Source organism: Neltuma alba, unplaced genomic scaffold, assembly GCF_004799145.2.
Source record: "Neltuma alba isolate B1F8T4 unplaced genomic scaffold, ASM479914v2 tig00011277_pilon, whole genome shotgun sequence".
Taxonomy (NCBI): domain Eukaryota; kingdom Viridiplantae; phylum Streptophyta; class Magnoliopsida; order Fabales; family Fabaceae; genus Neltuma; species Neltuma alba.
Genome location: NW_021635987.1, coordinates 60,233 through 79,820, shown reverse-complemented (window position 1 = coordinate 79,820; position 19,588 = coordinate 60,233). Strand labels below are relative to the sequence as shown.

At 32.2% G+C, this 19,588-nt stretch overlaps 3 protein-coding genes and 1 pseudogene across 3 annotated transcripts; 2 read left to right on the top strand and 2 right to left on the bottom strand.

Moving 5' to 3' along the window:
- Positions 1-706: 706 nt before the first annotated feature.
- On the bottom strand, positions 707-1,396 carry LOC114711092 (ethylene-responsive transcription factor 1-like). The gene has a single exon (XM_028895445.1). It carries the CDS (start codon positions 1,394-1,396, stop codon positions 707-709), a length of 690 nt encoding a protein of 229 aa, XP_028751278.1.
- Positions 1,397-9,954: 8,558 nt separating this feature from the next.
- On the bottom strand, positions 9,955-10,617 carry LOC114711091 (ethylene-responsive transcription factor 1-like). The gene has a single exon (XM_028895444.1). It carries the CDS (start codon positions 10,615-10,617, stop codon positions 9,955-9,957), a length of 663 nt encoding a protein of 220 aa, XP_028751277.1.
- Positions 10,618-16,113: 5,496 nt separating this feature from the next.
- LOC114711090 (uncharacterized) lies at positions 16,114-16,780 on the top strand. Its single transcript, XM_028895443.1, has 2 exons — positions 16,114-16,152; positions 16,226-16,780. The coding sequence occupies exons 1-2, from the start codon at positions 16,114-16,116 to the stop codon at positions 16,778-16,780; spliced, it is 594 nt and encodes a 197-aa protein (XP_028751276.1).
- Positions 16,781-17,177: 397 nt separating this feature from the next.
- Positions 17,178-18,162, top strand: LOC114711089 (uncharacterized; annotated as a pseudogene).
- The last annotated feature ends 1,426 nt before the right edge of the window (positions 18,163-19,588 follow it).

Genomic DNA, 19,588 nt, shown 5'->3' with positions numbered 1-19,588 from the left:
TATATAGACACACACACACACACACAGGTATTTTGGATGAAAGATTTTTTTTTTTTTAATGATTTCAGCATCAACCGTGTCTGTTTTTTTTTTTTTAACCACAAACATCATCATCCATAACAAAAACTAATCTCTCTTCGCTTAACAGCCTGCCTCTAATTTTAGATATTACTACCTCTGGTCTTTAATATAAGCTTGTTTGACTTTTGTTTTGGTTCTAAATATAAAATTACAATCCATTTTATCTCTCATATTTTTTTTTAAGGTAGTTCTTGTAATAATTATAGTTTTAGCTAATATACTAGATTATTAAAGACATTTTAGGAAAGATAATATCCATTTATTACAAATAACCAACTTAACTAATTTCTTTAATGTACTCAAGTTAGTAAATTAGTTCTTATATTAAGAACCGGGGGTAGTATTTATTATGTGAACAATGGTAATTAGCTCAATAAGAGAAAATGATTATTAACAGATAGAATAATTTGATGATCAATGATTTGCTTTGGGTAAAATCTTAGTAGTAGTGCACCCCAAATATTATTTTATGGCAATTTCAAAACTGCAGCTAGACTTTTGAAAAACCAAACAAAAATAATTAGACACTAACATACAAAATTGAAAATTACATGAAATTATGTTTTGGACGAAAAAGCGCGTAGGAGAAGAGAAATAATAGATCATGATCAGCATTAATGCATAATTATTTCAAGCTTCTGACTTGGCTTCTATTTGTTGCTAATTTATTCAATAGACTAGTCAGCCTCTTCTTACTACTTGACCCTTGAGATCCACCGTTATCCTCAGATGCACACCCTGACGGCGATGAAGATTCCGGCCAGTGGCACTGCAGCTTCGTCTCGCTGACTACTCTTTCCGGCAGCTCTGGCGGCGATTCCGACCCAATGAGATGTGGAAAATTGAGCTTGGCTTTTCTACCCCTCATCTTAAAAGCAGCTATATCATAAGCCAATGCTCCATCCTCTTCCTTCTTATATGTCCCTAACCACGTTCTTGCTCCGTTCCTCTTCGGGTCCTGGATCTCAGCCGCGAACTTCCCCCACGGCCTACGCCTCACACCCCTATAATTCCTCCATCTAGGCGGCGCGTTCCTTTCACGCGCCACAGAATCTGCATTACTACTAACATTATTATCGGCTCTATCACCACCTGCTGATGGTTTCACGGTGTCTTCGTGCTCACCGGAAAACACCGCGCCACTGGAGTTGCTCAGAGACTGCTCAAGCGAAGCAGTACTGTCGCAGTTAGGGTTTGAAGTAGCAGAGCTTGACGTGAAGGAGAAATTATTCGTCATGAGAGAAGTGAAAGATGAAGGATCACGATGATCGTTTTGCTGAACTGATTCGAAAGAAGAAAGATTGTTAGGGATCATTTTTAGAAGCTAGGTTTATGCTGTGAGAGAACAGAAGCACAGATGTGACCAATACTGAAACATGAGTTATTTATATGTATAAATAATGACGTTCGTTTGAAGGGATTGATGATATATTATTTTATTCTTGAGTTTTTGTGTTTTGACCGTAATATTCTTGAATTTGTTGTTTCCATGAAACTTCAAGTATAAGAGGGTTTTAAGTTAATATACAGTGGTTGTCCTCGTGCGTGTGATTAGTTTGTATACAAAGAATTATATATATATAATAGATATATACTATATATGTATATATGATATGGTATGATAGTTTCTTTTCTCTAACATTTATTTAAGAGCTCTTTGATCACTTGCTTTCGTTTTCTTTTCTTTTCTTCTCTCTCTCTCTCTCTGTGTGTCTTTGCTTTTGTTTTTTGCGAACTATTTTTGTTTTTGTTTAAAGTATGGTTTATTTTGCTTCGTTTAAACTATGGTGTATATATGCAAAGACAAATCCAGAGTCAAAATGTTAAATATTTTAACAAAAGTAATTGATAAAAACTTTATTATTATTCAAACGGAAAATTAATCTTTTAAACCTTCAATTTTTAACTCACTTATAATTCAATTTTTTAACTATGATTTAGCACAACCGAATTTTTAACTTGCCTGTTACTCAACTCCTTATTTTTTCTCATTTTTATATGATTATCCTTATCATCTATAACTCATCTTATGTGGCAAATATTTGTTTCCAACTCCACGTGGCGTTGCTGTGTCATCTTTCTTGGAAACGCATGCCAGTTCACCTCTTCTGATGGCCCCCCATTTGGCGTTTTTCCGTTCAGCTTTCCGTTCAACTTTGCCGCCCAACCGACACCGTCTTCCAGTCAGCAATAGTCATAGAATTTGTTGATATAGTGTTATTTTGTAGCTTCTTCACTATTTGGGTGACCCTGACAGTGTAACTCAGACGGATTCCCTTTAACTTGAAACCTTCATAAAACGCCAAAGGAGAACAGGAAAACGATGAAGAAGCTATCACTTTTGTTTTGTTTTTTTTTTGTTTTGTTTTTCTTTTCCCATTAGATTTCCCAATAGAACAGTTAGGCTCTTTTTCTTACTCGATCCTTGGGTTCCATTAGCGTTTGACTGCAATGAAGGTTCCGGCGAGCGGTGCTGCTTCTGTCCAGCCAGCCCTCTCGCCGGCTCCGGTAATGGCTCCGATCGGATGAGGTGTGGAAATTTGAGCTTCGCTTTTCTACCCCTCCACTTGCTTGAAAGCAGCTCTATCATAAGCCAAAGCCGCATCTTCTTCCTTCTCATAAGTTCCCAACCATGTCCTCGCACCGTTTCTCTTCGGGCGCCGGATCTCAGCAGCAAACTTCCCCCACGGCCGCCGCCTCATGCCTCAGTAATTCCTCCATCTTGGCTGCACGTTCCCCTCACGCGCCACAGATCCTGCGTCGTTATTACCATTTACTCTGTCATCACCACCACCTGGTTTCACAGCGTTGTCATTCTCGCTGTGCCAGTGGGCTAATAACACCCCGCTCCGGCGAAGCCATGTCACAGTTAAGATTCAAAGTAGGGTCATTGCCGGTGAAGAAGCCATTCGTGAGAGCTTGTTGAACTGATTGAAAAGGAGAATGATTTGGGATCATTTTGGGAAGCTAAGTCTGGTGATAGTGCAGAAGCACAGGATCTGTGAAAATATCTATATATATATATATATTTAGATGTATGTATGTATGCATGCATGCATGCATGCATGCATGTATGTATAATGACTTTTGTTTAAAGTGATGATATTATTTGTGTTTGTTGTCTCCATGAAACTTCACTTGTTAATTTTGAGTTGTTGTCGTCGCGTGTGATTGGCTAATTCAAACAAATATTATTTATTCTTGAATATAAAAGGCTTAATTATGAGGATGCTATAAATGGCTTCTTTATGTATATGATGTTAAATATATTAATAATTAAACTGCTGGCTGATAAGTTGTTTTGCTGTGTAAGCGGTATGACAGAAGCAACACTAGTCAAAGGTTGAAAACCTCGTTAGATAAACTATTGATGTCTTTTTTTTTTCTAAGCCAAAAAAATTAGATAAATTTGACTTCGAGGACAGCACAAACCTCAAAGTTAATCTTTGAAAAATAAAATTAGCAACGCATTTTAATATACATCTCAAATTTTAGTCTTTTTATATTGCTCTCATCGATCTAGCAATGTTTTTTTTTAATAATCACCATTTTTCTGTCGGTTTGGATGCATCGGTGAGCAAAACTGATATACTTCTCCGGTCCTTAATATATAACCTAATTGTTGAGTTAGTTTTGATTCTAAATATAAGGCTCATTTCTCATATTTATCAATTTTCTCTAAATTACCCATATGGATACTCTCTCAATTATAATCAAATAGAAGAGGAAGAGGGGTATTAAGAAAGATGATTATGGTATTTTAGAAAAAACGTGTCATATTTCTTATAATTAAATAACTTACCTAACTTTCTTAATTTAATTAAATTAGTTAAATGGATCTTATATTAAGGATCGGAGGAGTAGTATAAAATCATCTGAAAAAAGGAAAGAGAAAAGTTAAAGAGAACATTCAATAAAATTATTAAACAAAATCTTTTGATTAAAATTATATCATTAGATTTCGTAGTTGATAGACCTTAATAATATCATGTGATTCCTATCTCGCGGGATAAGGTTTTGTTATTATTTGTTTAATGTCCGTTTAAGAGTTTTGAATAAAGTAACGTGTTGACAATGTTTTTATAGCCAAGTAGTACAAGAACTCTCCAATAAGGACGAAGAAATTGTGAATTCGCTCTCAAATTGTGAATTCACTCTCATATGTAACCTCAAGCTTGCATATCCCTCTAATTAAAAGCAATGAAGCCGCAACTTTTTAAAATATATTCCTTTGTCATTAATATAAGACATAATTAACTAATTTAAGTAGATTAAGGATCTTAATTAAATTAGTTAATATGATTTTTTTAAATACTCTAATCATCTTTTTTTAATCTTCTCTCTTCCTCTCTTACTTGATTATTGTTAAAAGAATATCAATAAGATTAGTTTAAAAAAAATTGATAAATATACGAAATAAGTCTTACACTAACATGAACTTTCAAATTAACTCTCACATTAAGAACACGATGAGTAGTATATTTTGACAATGAATATACTATATTTTAATCCCTCACATAACAAGATAGAGTTGGGCCAAAAAAAAAAAGATAAAGACATGAACATATTAACTTTAAAATATAGGATATTTATAAGAAATATTAATAACCACATGCCTGAGACAAAAATAGTATATGACCTCCAATACTGAATTAATAATATAGATGATGACGCTCTAATTTTAATGAATATCAGCATGTGGTCAAAATCTTCAGCTTAACTTCTGGGAACCTAGGGGTCAGCAAAAAGTACTGTTTCTAATTTTAAATTTATGATTTTTTTAATTGATTACACTAAAACATGTTGTAAGGTTTTTAAATCTATTATAGAATGTTATGTTTAAGGGGAAAATATCATCAGAATTAGTTTATATATATAACATTTTATCTAAAGTACTACCTTTAGTTTTTAATATAAGATCTAGTTGACTAATTTAGAAAGACTAAAGATGTTAGTTGGGTTGTTTATTTATAATAAATAAATATTATTTTTTCTAAAATACCCTTATTAATTATGTGTATTTGAATTACCTATTGATCGTAACTCCTCAATATATATAACTACTATAATGATTTCTTGGGGATAAAATAGATAAATATTACAGACAAAATAAATTAGGTTCTTATATTAAATGTCAAACTAGCTTTTATATTAAGAACAAAATGTAGTATTAGTTTTTTATGTCTTTTTTTGTATTTTTTAATCAACTGAACAACCTTCCAGGTTCCAACCAATTAAAAAACATCCTCTAATTATAATAAATTTTATGGAGAATAATTTCGAAGTCTTGAAAGTATTAATTAATTTTAACTAATTTAAGTAAAGTTGATCATGAATCTAAGGTAAATATTGCTCTTTGTAAATCAAAGTAGATTGGAATATTATATTTAAACTAAATTGAAAGTCAAATCAGTTCTAATATTAAGGGCAAGAGGTAGTAGTTTCAAGATTTACGAATAATGCAATATAATGATACTCATTATTTTATATTTTTCACTCTTCACTCAGGGCGAGTTAAGCATATATAGAAAAATCCAAATCAACTTATGATATATAATTTAAAACAACAAATTTTATTTTCAAGTCAGTGTAGAGAAATACATCTAAAGATACATAAAACCAGTGAAGAGGAGGAATCCCTTGACTTCAAAGTTGAATAAAGCCTCACTTTGTAGACCAATGTGAACTTAGCTAAAGCTCTCACATACTGTGTAAAAGAAAGCTATTTAATTTTTTCTACAATATTCATTATCTTAAGTTTTATAACAAACTAAATTACCAGAAAATTATAAATAATGCGGCCTATCAAAAAATCTCATGCAACATTAAAATATAAATACAAAATTACTTTTAACATTTATTTTTAGTCACTTTTTTTTTCATTTTCTATGCGAAACACTGATGAGATTATTTTAATAATGAATAAATAACATATGAATTATTTAAAAATGAAGACGTTTTAAATTAATTACATCTTTAACATAAAAACGGAAACTAAAAAAAATTAAGGATTATCAAATTTTCCCACAAACGTACGCAGCGAATCATAATTCGAAATTCAAATTGATAAAACTATTTTATTCCACCCCCAAAAAATAAAAATAAAATGGATTGTCCTCAAAATTTAGGCATTAAATATTCCTTATATTTTAGGATCATTAATCACCTAGCAACATTTTTCTGAATAATTTTCTAATTATTAAACAACTTACATATTCTGGCCCAAAAAAAAACTTATATACAATATCATCCCCTTGTCTTTGATTACGTTTTGTTGACAACAATCATATTTTAATGCAATGTTCACCATATTTTCAAGTACACATACTACACATAAGTAATTAACTTGTATTGTAGGGTTATTAATCTTTATTTTTCAATTTTACCCCTATTTAATTTTTGTTGGGAAGAGAGAAAATGAAGAAAGAGGTGAAAATGATTAATAAATTTAAATAAAAAATTAATAAGGACAAATTTAAAAAATTATATCAATTTAATACTTCATTGGTATGTGAGGTAAGTTACATAATATGTCAAACTGGTATAAAAGCAAAACACACGATTTTATTCAGATGTTCGACCAAACATAAAGCATCGATCCCCTTCCATGGCTCGTGATGGGCATTCATGTTATTCCTCTGGTTCTAAATATATGACCGATTTTGTAGTGTAATTTACATTACAAAATGGATTCTATATTTAGGACCAGAAGAGTATATTAATTTGGAAACTGTTTTACTAAACATTATATGGTGCGCTTGTATTGTGTTGAATCTTCAAGAACGAACTTACATAAGATAACAAAGAGAAAAAAAAGTCTAGCTTGGTTCTTTTTTCTGTTTTTAGAACATTTTTATAAAACTGTTTTTTTAAAACAAGTTTTGGGATTAAAATAAATCTGTTTGGATTATTTTTCTAAAAAAAAGCTATATTTGTAAAAAAAAAAACCATAAAATTTGTATGATACAATTGTTTTTAAAATCGACTTGGAGAGTTGAGAGAAGTTGAGAAATAGAGTGGAGAGTACAGCTATCACAGATGGAGAGTTGGAGGAGTGAGAGACAACGTAGGCAAAAACAAACAACCCAAAAGGCAAGCGCGAGAGAGCGTGGCTGTGACGAGGAAGAGAAATTAAGAAAAATAACAAAACCGAAAACAATAAAAAACATATAAACGTTGTTGATTTTTTTTCAATTTTGAAAGATTTCTAGTTTCTGTTTTATAAAACATTTAATTGAAATAATCAACCATCAAATAATTTTTTATTTTTAAAAACAAAAAATTATCTTCAAAACAAGAAATTAAACAAGGCGTGAAATATTAATAGCAAGCTTGGAATCACGTTTCTGCTGACTATAGCTGCGATTTGACCGTTGTCGCTTTTAATGGGTAAATACTAAATATAATTTGGGGTGGACATGCTCTTGTAAGAATGTCTAAAGATAGATTTAAATAAAATTAAAAACGTCTCATCGAATAGAACTGAGTTTTATAATAAAATATACAAATGTGAAATAACTTATAAATTATTAAGCCTTGAGATTTTAAATTATAATATGTTGCGGATACCTCTAGCTAATTCTTTATCTATTTATATTATACGTTTCCCTCATTTATTACAGTGTTATTCTTGTTACTACACCAACCAAATCGGTGAAGATAAGTGATCCCGTGCCTTCAAAGTGTTGTTAAACATTACTTCAACTATTAAAAAAAAAAAGTATATGAAACAATGCTTTGAACGTAGACCAATGTGAACTTAATTACTACTTCAAATTTTTAATATAAGAACTAGTTGAGAATTCTATGCAAAAAAAATTTGTCCAAAAACTTTTTTCCGATAACAACCAAAAAAATAAAGATATGGTATAGACTATGGAGGAATTTTTTTTTATATAAGTATCCTCCTATTAAAAAAAAGGCAGTTAAATGGCCTTTGATCTCTTAATCTTGTAAAGTATTTTTTTTTTTTAGTTACATAGGTAAATTGAAGCTTGAGAAAAATACAACTAGGATAAAATCCTAGCTTCCAACTTAACAAAGGTTAAAAAAACAAAAAAACTACGAGCAGTTTTGGAGATCCTCCAAAAATATTCCTCACCTAGGCCACCCATGGGATGAAAGTATCAGGAACCTATAGTTCAGCCTATATAAAGTTTAGCCTAGTCTATTTAGTAAATACGTCAAGTTTATAGTCAGATCTATTTACAGGCTTATTTAGGCAAATAGGCTTGGCCTATTTAGTTTTTTTTTAATATAAATTAATTTTATAAATTGTTTATAAAATTATAAACTCTAGTTTGATCATGAGTTTCACATCACAATACTCCTACGTAAGATCATGAGTCTCCCTTCATTTATCAATCATTCCCCTCTACCTCTCATCTTTTCAATTGCTCATAGCTTACTTCCTCTCCCCTTATCTGTGTTTTTCACTGAACTTTTAAGATATAATGTAAGTTTTTAAATAGATTTGAAGGCTTATATATGAATTTGGAAACATATATTTTTAAGCCTATCTAAAGGCCCATATTTTAAATAGGCCTTTAAACATGCTTCAAGTCTTGTTAGGCCCTTTGAAGGCTCAAGCTTAAGCCTAAAAAGAGCCCATATGTGGGCTCAGGCTCAAGCTTGAGTTCTAGATATTTATTGCAAGCCCAGGTCTATTTAGCTAAAGTCTAGCTTAACCTAGCCGATTTTCATTCCTACCCAGTACAGTCTAGGAGGAATCATTAGGCCTTTCTCCTTTCTTTTTTCATACTCTCTCTTTTTTTTTTTTTGGGCCTTCATGATCAAATATGTAAATAAATTAACAAGCATAATGGACATACATTAATAGATTTAATAATCGTTAAATTAAATAAAGGTTTTGAATTTAAATTTTGTCAATAAAAAATTATACCGGTCAATATTTTTTCATTTGAAATCAATTCAATTTAAATTTTGATAGTAGATAATATTACCTCCAGTTCTAATTATAAGACCTCATTTATAGAGTCCTAATTATAAGATCATATTTATAGTCTATAAATGAAGTCTTATAATTAGAATCAGAAGTAGTATAATATAATATAAGAGCTAAAAAAAATTAAGGAGCATGATTAAGATGTTTTTATTTGTTGGCCAAAAAAAAATTAAGATGCTTTTATTTGAAAATCGAGACAGAACGATGTCCTGCATTCCAGGCTTGTACAGTTGTCTGTTTTATTTTGTTGAAGAGCTATATTGAATAATTGAAGTCTTTTGTACAGCAACACGTGGATGTGTATGATCATTTCTGTTTTCTCTGAAGCTAACTTCTAAAAGAGTTTCTTTGCTGATGGAAAAAAAGAAAGAAAGAAAGACTCATGTTTAATGTACAGTTTCTTAAACAGGATTATTTTAATAGGAAGCTATTTGTGAGTAGGAAAAAATTGTTTGTTAATTTAATTATATGTGTATGCGCATTAATTCATTTATTCCCAATCATGTGCTTTTTTTGGCCTTGCAATATCAACGTTGGATCAATCACATTGAGAGAAGCATTCTCGATTAGACATAATAATGTTAGGGTTTATGGCAATGATACTCATGTGGCTCAATTTACATCAAGAAAAATATCAAATTTTATTAATCCAATTTTTAATGATTTTTTATTTTACCCATATCTTTTTAAAAGAATTTACATTATAAAAATAAAATCATACATTCATATGAAAAATTTAATAACGTCCTTTTTCTACCTTATAAGTAATACCATAGAAGGACCATACAAATAAGTTAAAAAAAGAATAATATAAATTATAAATGAATTCATCTTTTGAAGTTTTCTTCAGAACTACATGATGAAAGGGCAAGCACAGAGCAGGATAGTGTTCCTTTAAATGAATCATATCAACCCAATCTGACATGGCTTCTATTTGCTGCTAACTTGTTCAATAGTTCAGTCAGGCTCTTCTTCTTGCTTGACCCTTGAGATCCATCATCCTCAGATGTCTTGTTTGACGGCGACGAAGGTTCCGGCGAGCTGTGCCGTTTCTGTCCAGCCACCACTCTTGCCGCCGGCTCCGGCGGTGGCTGCGACGCAATGAGGTGAGGAAAATTGAGCTTGGCTTTTCTACCACGCATCTGGAAAGCGGCTCTATCATAAGCCAGAGCTGCATCCTCTTCCTTCTCATAAGTTCCCAGCCACGTCCTTGCACCGTTTCCATTCGGGTGTCGGATCTCAGCAGCGAACTTCCCCCAAGGCCGCCGCCTCACACCTCGGTAATTCCTCCATCTTGGTGGCGCGTTCCGTTCACGCGCCACAGATCCGGCGTCACTACCGTTCACTCTGTCATCATCACCTGGTTTCCTAGCGTTGTCATTCTCGCCGGAAAACACCGTGCCAGTGGAGCTGCTAACTCCCTGCTCCGGCAAAGCCATGTCACAGTCCAGATTCGAAGTACGGTTGCTGCCAGTGAAGAAGCCAATCATGAGAGCCATGGAGGAGGAAGGATCGTCTTCTTCGACTAGGCATTGTTGAAGTGATTCGAAAGGAGAATGATTAGAGTTCATTTTTGAGAAGCTAATTAAGTTTTCGTGGCAGTATAGAAACACAGGATTAGTGAAACTTGGCTTGGGTATTTATATACTCCTCCCGTCCTAAATATAAAACGTTTATACCAGTGTGTATAAGGGTCTCATATTTAGGATCAGATGAATATATATGTATAATGATTTTTTTTCAAAGTGACTGTGCCATTTAATTATTGTGTTCGTTGTTTCCATGAAGCTTCAATTGTTAATTTGGAGTTCTCGTCGTCGCGTTTGATTGGTGAAGGCTCTGTTTGTCAAAGCGTTTACATGCTTCCATCACGTGGTTGAATGACTAAACGTGCTGTGTGAACAAAATGTGATGTTTGGATTCACGATTTGGCAATTTAACTTTTGTATAAATCATGGCTTTTGGCTTTTAAAAAGGAGAGAGAGAAAGTTAAAAAAGAGTTGCATCCCGCCTTTAAAAAATTTACTACTCTCTCTAATTCTTGTTATAAGTTTCAATTAATTAATTGGTAAATAATAAAAAATTAGTTAAAATTAATTAAAAGTAGTAAATGTGTTATAAATATATTTCATCTGGTTCATAATATAAGTCGTTTTAACTAATTCGTCAAGTGACTTATATTGTGGATAAGATGGAGTACTTTTGATTTTAAATATGCTTTTATAATAAATAACATATGGGATAAAAGAAAATATGAAGAAATGTAACTAAAGATTATAGCATAAGAGAGAGAATATGATATATATTATTTAATGAAATTTATGTTTTTTTTTGTTATTTTATGACTAAACTTACTTTTTAATAATAATCCAAATAATTTTATTTTTTATAAACTGACTTATTTATAAAAATCAACCCAAATACAAATCACATTACCTAATCTAACTTTTACCTAATTTAACTTTTTTAAAAGTCAAATTAAAAATAAGTTACCTTTTCTTTCGCTAATCCAAACGGGCCTTAATTCAAATATTATTTATCTGCGAGCATAAAGGCATCATTTATATGTGATATTAATTATATTAATAATTTCCATCCAAAATATAGGAGCTAGCTAGGAAAAGAATTACTTTTTGTGCTCATTTTACAAAATCTGGACCATCTAGATTTAATATGAATAATCCAGATTTATTTTTTTGTATTTTTGTTTTTTAAAAACTTTTTTTCAATGAATATTTGGATGATGTAGATCTCATTGTAGCAGCGAGCACTAGTGCTCATAACTGCAATGAGTGCTAAAACTAGTTTGTTTAGAAAACTGACTTTAATCTTAAATATAGTATTTTAATTCATATTATCTCTCATATTTATTATTTTTAAAAAATTAATTTATTTAATTATAAGATGATATATACAATAATATATTATATAAGAATATTTTAAAGAAATATGGTTTGATTGGTTAAGCAGTAGGACAGAAGCATCATCACCAGACAAAGGTTTCAAAAGCCTCATTATTCAAACATTGAACACGTTAATTTGGATGCCCTGCTTTTAAGCAAACGAAAAAAGGACGTCATTTCTTGGAAAAGTGCGGAATGCATCTGACCGTTTGTTATTATTTAATATTTACTCACTCACGCCCTCAGTATATAAATGGCAATTAAGCAAATTAAGATTATTAAAATTAGTTTAAAATAATAAATATATAAGAGATGTAATTTTTTTTCTCAAATATATTATTATTTATGAAGATAACGAGCAAAAGAGAAGACGACAAGGAAAATAAATGAATAAAACATATATTCTTCTAGTCCTATTTATAAGTCACTTCCAATATATTTCACATAAACTAAGAAAAACCTTAAACTTCATTAACTCTTATTTAAAATTCAACAATTTTTTAACTTTATTCCTATTCAACATACACCTCATACAAACAAAGTCAACACAATAATAAATTAAGGGTAAAATTGTACATCCATACAAAAAAATTTCTCTCAATACCCTATAAATGGGATCAAAAAATGTTTTCTCTCTCAGTCCTATGAATAGAACTAGAAGAGTAACTAGTAATTGGGTAACAATGAAAAAAAAGGGATTAAATTTTTAGACAAATATAAAATGTTGCTTATATATAAGACCAATCCCATGTGAGAAAATATTACTTACATAAAGAATAGGAGAAAGTAATATTTTTATTTCTATTTTTATCTGAACTCTTTTATTGGAAGAGAATGAGGTTTGCTGAAATTATTTTAACTTCTAATTATATCATGATTAAAAAAAGAATGTTGAAGGTGATGAAAAATAGTACAATTATTCGGATTTGTGTCCCGAGATCTGGAAAGGTTAAAGAAAAATAATTTATTTCTATTTTTGCTTAATCCCATTTTTTGTGCGTGTTTAATAGTTTTGGATAAAATCATCCGTCATCACGTGTAAAGAGAGAAAATTATTTATGAAGATAAAGATATGAGAATATTTAGTTTTACTAGGATAGAAAAAGAAAAACAGAGAAATATTCAGTTAAGTTTTAAGAAAAAGAAAATTATATACGTGTAAAGATATAAGAAATATTAATATTTAATAGCTACCCCGCGAGAAAAAATAGCATATGGCCTCCAAAACAGAAACAACATTATTTTCTAAGATCACATGGTCAAAATTTTCACCTAAACAGCTAAAGTTCTCGGAACCTACGGATCAGCAAAGAGTGTTTTAAGTTAAGTTTTATCATACCTTTGGATTATTAGATATAAAATTTAAATAACTAATTTATAAAAGATTAGGAAAATTAATTTAGTTATTTAAAAAAAGTGCGTTATTGTTTTTCAAAATACCCCTTTAATTATTGATATTTAAATTACTGATGGAAACTCTCTTTAATATGTGACATTGACATTTGAGGAAAAAATTATAAATTTGAGAAATAAAATGAATTGTAATTTTATATTTAGAATCAAAATAAACTTTTAAGTAGCTTTAATATTTAGGGCCAGTGCGAGTATTACTGTTTTAAAAAATTCCTTCAGCCCTCTTTTTTCCTTTAAAAAAAGCAACTTTTGTTACTATAACAAAAATAAAATTGGAAACTTTCAATTAAATTTAGCTGAAATATCAAAATGCAAATTCAAATATGTGTTTTTAACATATTCTTTTTCAAGCCGAAGAGGACTAATTAGGGATTTCAAATTTTTGTTAAATGACCCCATTACTTCTCAATTTCATCTCTCTTTTTTCCCTGAAGCCACTTTTGCCGATAGCGACTGCTGCCTTGTTGGCAATTGCGCTCCGGTGACTATCCCCCTTGCAGCCGGTCATCAGCAGCGGTGGTTCTGGGGAAAGAAAAAGAGATGGCTTCAAAAAGACAACGAGAAATAACGTGGTCATTTAACTACATTATGAAATCTCTAGTTAATGATCTTGTTATGAATTTATTAAAAGTATAAGTATCAATTTGAATTTTAGTATTTCTGATAGATTTAATTGCCATTTTTCCAATAAAATTTAATTATGATAAAAATGTACCTTATTAACAGTTCATAAATCATAAATAGTGTAACTGGATTTTCTTCTATAAATAAAAAATTATTTTTGTATATTTTAATATTTGAATGTCTTAAATGTTATTAATTATTTATTTTGAAACATTTTGAATAATATTGTAAAGTATAAATATAAAATCTCAATTCATTTCTGAAATATTTAGGCTATTCAAGAAGAATCATTCCACTTAATTATCTTCATATCATAGTCAAACTAGAAACATTGTATTTAGGTTTAGATTCGAAATCGATATGTCCCACTACACATAGGCTGTGTTTGGGATCACGTTTGGGTCCCCAAACGTGCTTCCCCATTGGAGAAGTCATTAGGCTGCTCAACAATTATGGCTACGTTTGGATTGCCGTTTCAAACGCTGAAAGAGCCTAGGAAATTGTGAAACCAACGTTTGCAACTGAAATGAAGAAAAATGGTTGTTTGGCTAGAATATCTTATCCAACCGACTTTTATGGCAAACGGTGAACGTTGGCAACGCTAAGGAGAGCTACTTCTGGAGCATCTGAAATTGAAGTCTACCGTTATGGGGCATTTATTAGATCATAAAAATATCACCTACCAGTTTTAACCCTCCCTACATTTTCCCTCTCCCCGAATCCATTCGCCAGTCACTCCCTCCGTAGAGCTTCTCCACCATCACCGAATGCTCTCCCTCCCTCCTTCTCTCCGGTGCGTCTCTATCCGTGACTGTCGCTGGTGCTTCTCCTTCCTTCACTCTATCCATTTTCTCCCACACCATCGAGCGTTGTGCTCTGCTCTTCTCCCTTACGCTCTCCTATTTTGTTCTTCCATTTCAGGTGGTCCTCCGGTTGTTCGACCAAGCTCGCCACTTTATTCACCGTTGGATGTGCCAGAGATTAGCCGGAGTATTTGTTACAGATCAATGTGGTCCTCCGGTTGTTCGACCGAGCTTGCCCCTTCTATTTGTTGCATCCTCAGTGCGTTTGCTTCACCAGATCTGTTGAGCTTCACCGTCCTTCATCGATGTGTAGCTGTGCTTCCCGTACATCCAGCCATCTCTGCTTCATTTGATTTCCGCTCCACTTGATTAACAGTGGCTACCGAGAAGCAAGTCGTCAGCTTTGTTCTGCTTCACTTGATTTACTGTGTGTTGGCACTTCTCCCTCTGTGATCTCTTCTGCTTGGGCCTGTTTCAAACTCGCAGCTTCAAGTCGCAGGTAAGGTCGCTTATGTGTGATGCATATATACGTATATATGTTGAGATCAACCGTATTGCTTCATCGTCCTTCGAACTCATCTGCTCCTGGTTTGTGGTTTTAATTCTCTGGTATTATCTGATAAATTTGCTGATTTTTGTGTCCTGATAGTATTTGATAATTTGTTGATTTTTGTGTCCTGGTAGTATTTGATAAATTTGCTTGTGTCTTGGTAGTATCTGATAAATTTGCTGGTAGTATCTGATAAATCTGCCTCATTTGAAATGCTTCTAGGAATATAATCTTTCTAAGAATACGTGGGAGTTATTATTCATGGAATTCATTTAGAATTTTGTGCTCTTAGTGAATAGGGATGTGGTTGGGTTGTCCTATGGCGTATAAAGTGGATAACACATATGAACATTATTAGTTTAAAAATGTATCGATTGATTGTTTTTAAATAAAAAGTTTAAGCAAACACTGTTAATTGTGGGTTTATTCGTGTGTGTTACTGCTTGATTCTAAATTTATTGTGAACTTGATACATATGTAATTTCATCAAGAACAATGAGTAATGATAAAGGCAAAGCGTATTGGGATGTAAGCACTACTGGTGTTTTTCTCAAAAGATGCATGGACAAAATTTATAACAAACATCATCAAGGATCCTCGTTTACAAAGCCAGGCTGGGACAGCATTCACAAAACATTCAATGAAAAGACAAGGAGAGGATATTAGAAGAAACAGCTGAAAAATAGATTGGATAACTTGAGGAAAGAGTGGAAGCTATTTGAGTAGCTAATTGGTAAGGAGACTGGCATAGGGTGGGACCCTGAAAGGAACACAATGGTGGCATCTGATGAGTGGTGGGAGAGAAAGAAGCGGGTATGAACTAACTTCTGTTAATTTTTAAGCAGTTAGTGACTTCTGAAACCTTTGTTTACTTTTGGCTTTACAGGAAAATCCAGCATATGAAAAGTTTAGACAGCATGGGTTAAAATTCTGGACTGAATTAGAAACTCTATATAGGGGCACTATGGCATTAGGACAAGTTATGTGGTTACCTTCTTCAACCCCGCCTGTGCCACAGCCTGAGCCACAGAGGACTGATCAGTCAAATGATTACCGACCAACAATGGATTGGGAAGAAGGTTCAGGGGACAGTGAAGATGGCCTTCTAGGTGTTGACACTGAACGCCCTGCAGGAGTTTCGGACGATTTGGACGGCATCAATTTAACTGCAAACACATCAAACACTACACCTAGTATACCTATTGGTTCAAGGAGCCAAGGGAAGAGGAAGAGAGGTGGAGGTTTGGATAAGTACAAGAAACAAAAAATGCTAGCGAAAAGAAGAATAGCAGATCCAGTAAGCTCAATTGAGAAGGCTTCAATTAGTATAGTAGTGGCAGTAAACAAATTGGCCAACATTCATAACACTACTAAGCTGATCATTGATCTACTGAGTACGAAGGAAATTGTCAGTGACACTCATCTTTGTGTCGTGTTGTAATCTGCTGGCAAACAAGACTTTCAGGGACATATATGTTGGTCTGAGAGAAAATCGGGAGGTATTAGTGGCTTGGTTGAAGCACAATGCTGCAAATCCACTGCCATATGCTGCACCCAAGAATCCTTGAGTTGTGCCAACATACTTGTTATGACTTCTGTTTTTCTACCTTAATGTACTATTATGTGTTATGTGTTATGACGATGTATCTAATTACTAGGTTTAATGTTTTGTGTTTTGTGACTATGTTTAATGACCAAGTTTAACGTGTGTTTCATGACTATGTTTAATTATTATGTTAAAGTTTAATGACAATTTGTGTATTATCTTTTCTTTTCTTTTTTGTGAAAATTTTACTTATATTTAGTGTTTATCTATTCACAAGTAACAAACATCTATTATGTCTGATTCAACGGAGGGTTGGGGCGAGGGTTGGGAGGATGATAGGGGAGATGAATGGTCTCAATTACTTCCCTCTTTACATGAACACACAACACAATTATCAGAGCTAAGTGTGTTAATGGGTCAGTATGTGACACATTTTCTGTGCAAACACCCATGTAGAACTAGTGAACAAACTGGTTATTTGTGGGTTCAAGAACTTTTAGATGGGCATGAAGGACGGTCTAAGGATATGTTTCGAATGGAAACAAAGACATTCCATCGGTTATGTTCTAAATTGGTTGAACATGGGTTACAAAATACTTAGTACATAGGTGTCCATGAATTTGTTGCCATGTTCTTGAATATAATTGTGCATGGCCAATGTAATAGGATGATTCAGGAAAGGTTTCAGCATTCAGGAGAAACTATCAATCGGCATGTTCATCGAGTGTTAGCTGCTTGCCTCAATTTATCTCGAGAAAATATCAGGCCAACTGATCCTACATTTTCCTATTGTCACCCAAAAATAGCAAATGATCCACGATACTTCTCATTTTTTAGAGATGCAATTAGAGCAATTGATGGTACCCATATAAAATGTAAGGTTAGTCAAGCTAGGCAAGACAAATATATCAATAGGAAGGGATTTCCTAGTCAAATGTCATGGCCGTATGTGATTGGCATATGTGTTTCACATTCGTGTTGGCGGGCTGGAAAGGTAGTGCACATGATGGTCGTGTCTTTCATTCTACTATCTCAACTCCATCCCTGAATTTTCCTCATCCACCTGAAGGTATATTTCTTTGATTTCCAAATTAATTATTTTTAAATTCAGCTTCATTTGTATTATTTTCACCTCAATATAATTGAGTCATGATTTTTTAGGAAAATATTATTTAGTTGATGCTGGTTATCCATCACAAGTGGGATACCTTGGCCCGTACAGACGTGAGCGCTATCACCTTCCAGACTTTAATCGTCACCCAAGATATACAAATTAGAATGAGGCCTTCAATTATTATCATTCAAGTTTGAGATCCACTATTGAAAGAACTTTTGGGGTGTGGAAGAATAGGTTTGCAATCTTAAGAAATATGCCCAGATTCAAGTTTCAAATACAGGTCTCCATAGTTTGAGCAACAATGGCTGTCCATAATTTTATCAGGCAAAATTCTCCAACTGATGATCGCTTTATAGAAGCTGAACATAGAAGTGTAATAGATGAAGACAATAATCATGCAACTGGTGAGGCATCCTCGTCAAGTTTAACATCTACTGTGCAAATGAATCGTGTTCGTGACTCAATTAGAGACTAAATTATGTAAAGTTTACTATCTAATTAGTTATGTTATTTCGTTTACTTTAATTACAGACTAAATGAATTTTGATTTATATTCATGTTTGTCCATTATGTATATTTAATTAATTATTTGCAATGTATTTTTTAATTTTTCTCTGGCACAAATATTTTTATTTCATAATTTCACAATTAAACTATTTATATTTTATCATAATAATTTTATATGTTTTTTTAACCTATTATCACATTAAAAACATAAAATTTCAAAAACTACTATTTAATAAAGTTCATGCCTTTTTTAGTCATTTTACAACTAAACTAACTTTTTTATTCATCATCCAAACAACTTTCAACTTTTTTAATTGACTTTTCAAAAGCACCTATCCAAACATACTCTAACTGACTTTTACTCTAACTTCAGTTACAAAAGTCAGTTGAGCTAGAAGTCAATTTTGTCCAACGCCAATCCAAACATACCCTATGTTTGTGAAATCTGACTTGTGGAGCCCAAATGGACTTATACAAGAAGCTGATTCGAGGTGCTTTTTTTTTTTTGGGTGAGGAGGGTGTTGGGATAATACCGTTGAAAAATTAACTGGGTGTTAAAATTTTTTACGTACCTAACCTTTGCATGAATTTTCTCTCACCTCAGTTAAAAAAAAAGACACACACACTCCTCCATTTGAAACACACTCTGAAACAGAAACAAAACAGTATATATATAATTTCTTTCTAACAATAAATTAAATTTCCTTATTTTTAATAATTTTATTTTCATTACTTCTTTTAAAATGGTCACATTATACATATAATTTCTTTCTAATAATAAATTAAATTTCTGTAATTTTAATCATTTTATTTTCCTTACTTCTTAAAAAGTATTCACATTATATATATAATATTAGATATTTACTATTTAATAAGATTCATGTCCTTTTAAGTCATTTTACATCCAAACTTACTTTTACATTTATCATCCAAATAAGTTTCACCTTCTCAAACTGACTTTTTTTCCCAATCCAATCATAAATCACATTACCCTATCTGACTTTTACTAAATCTGATTTGTGTAAAAGTCAGATTAAAAAAATGTTACTTCTGCCACTGCTATCCCAAACACACCCATA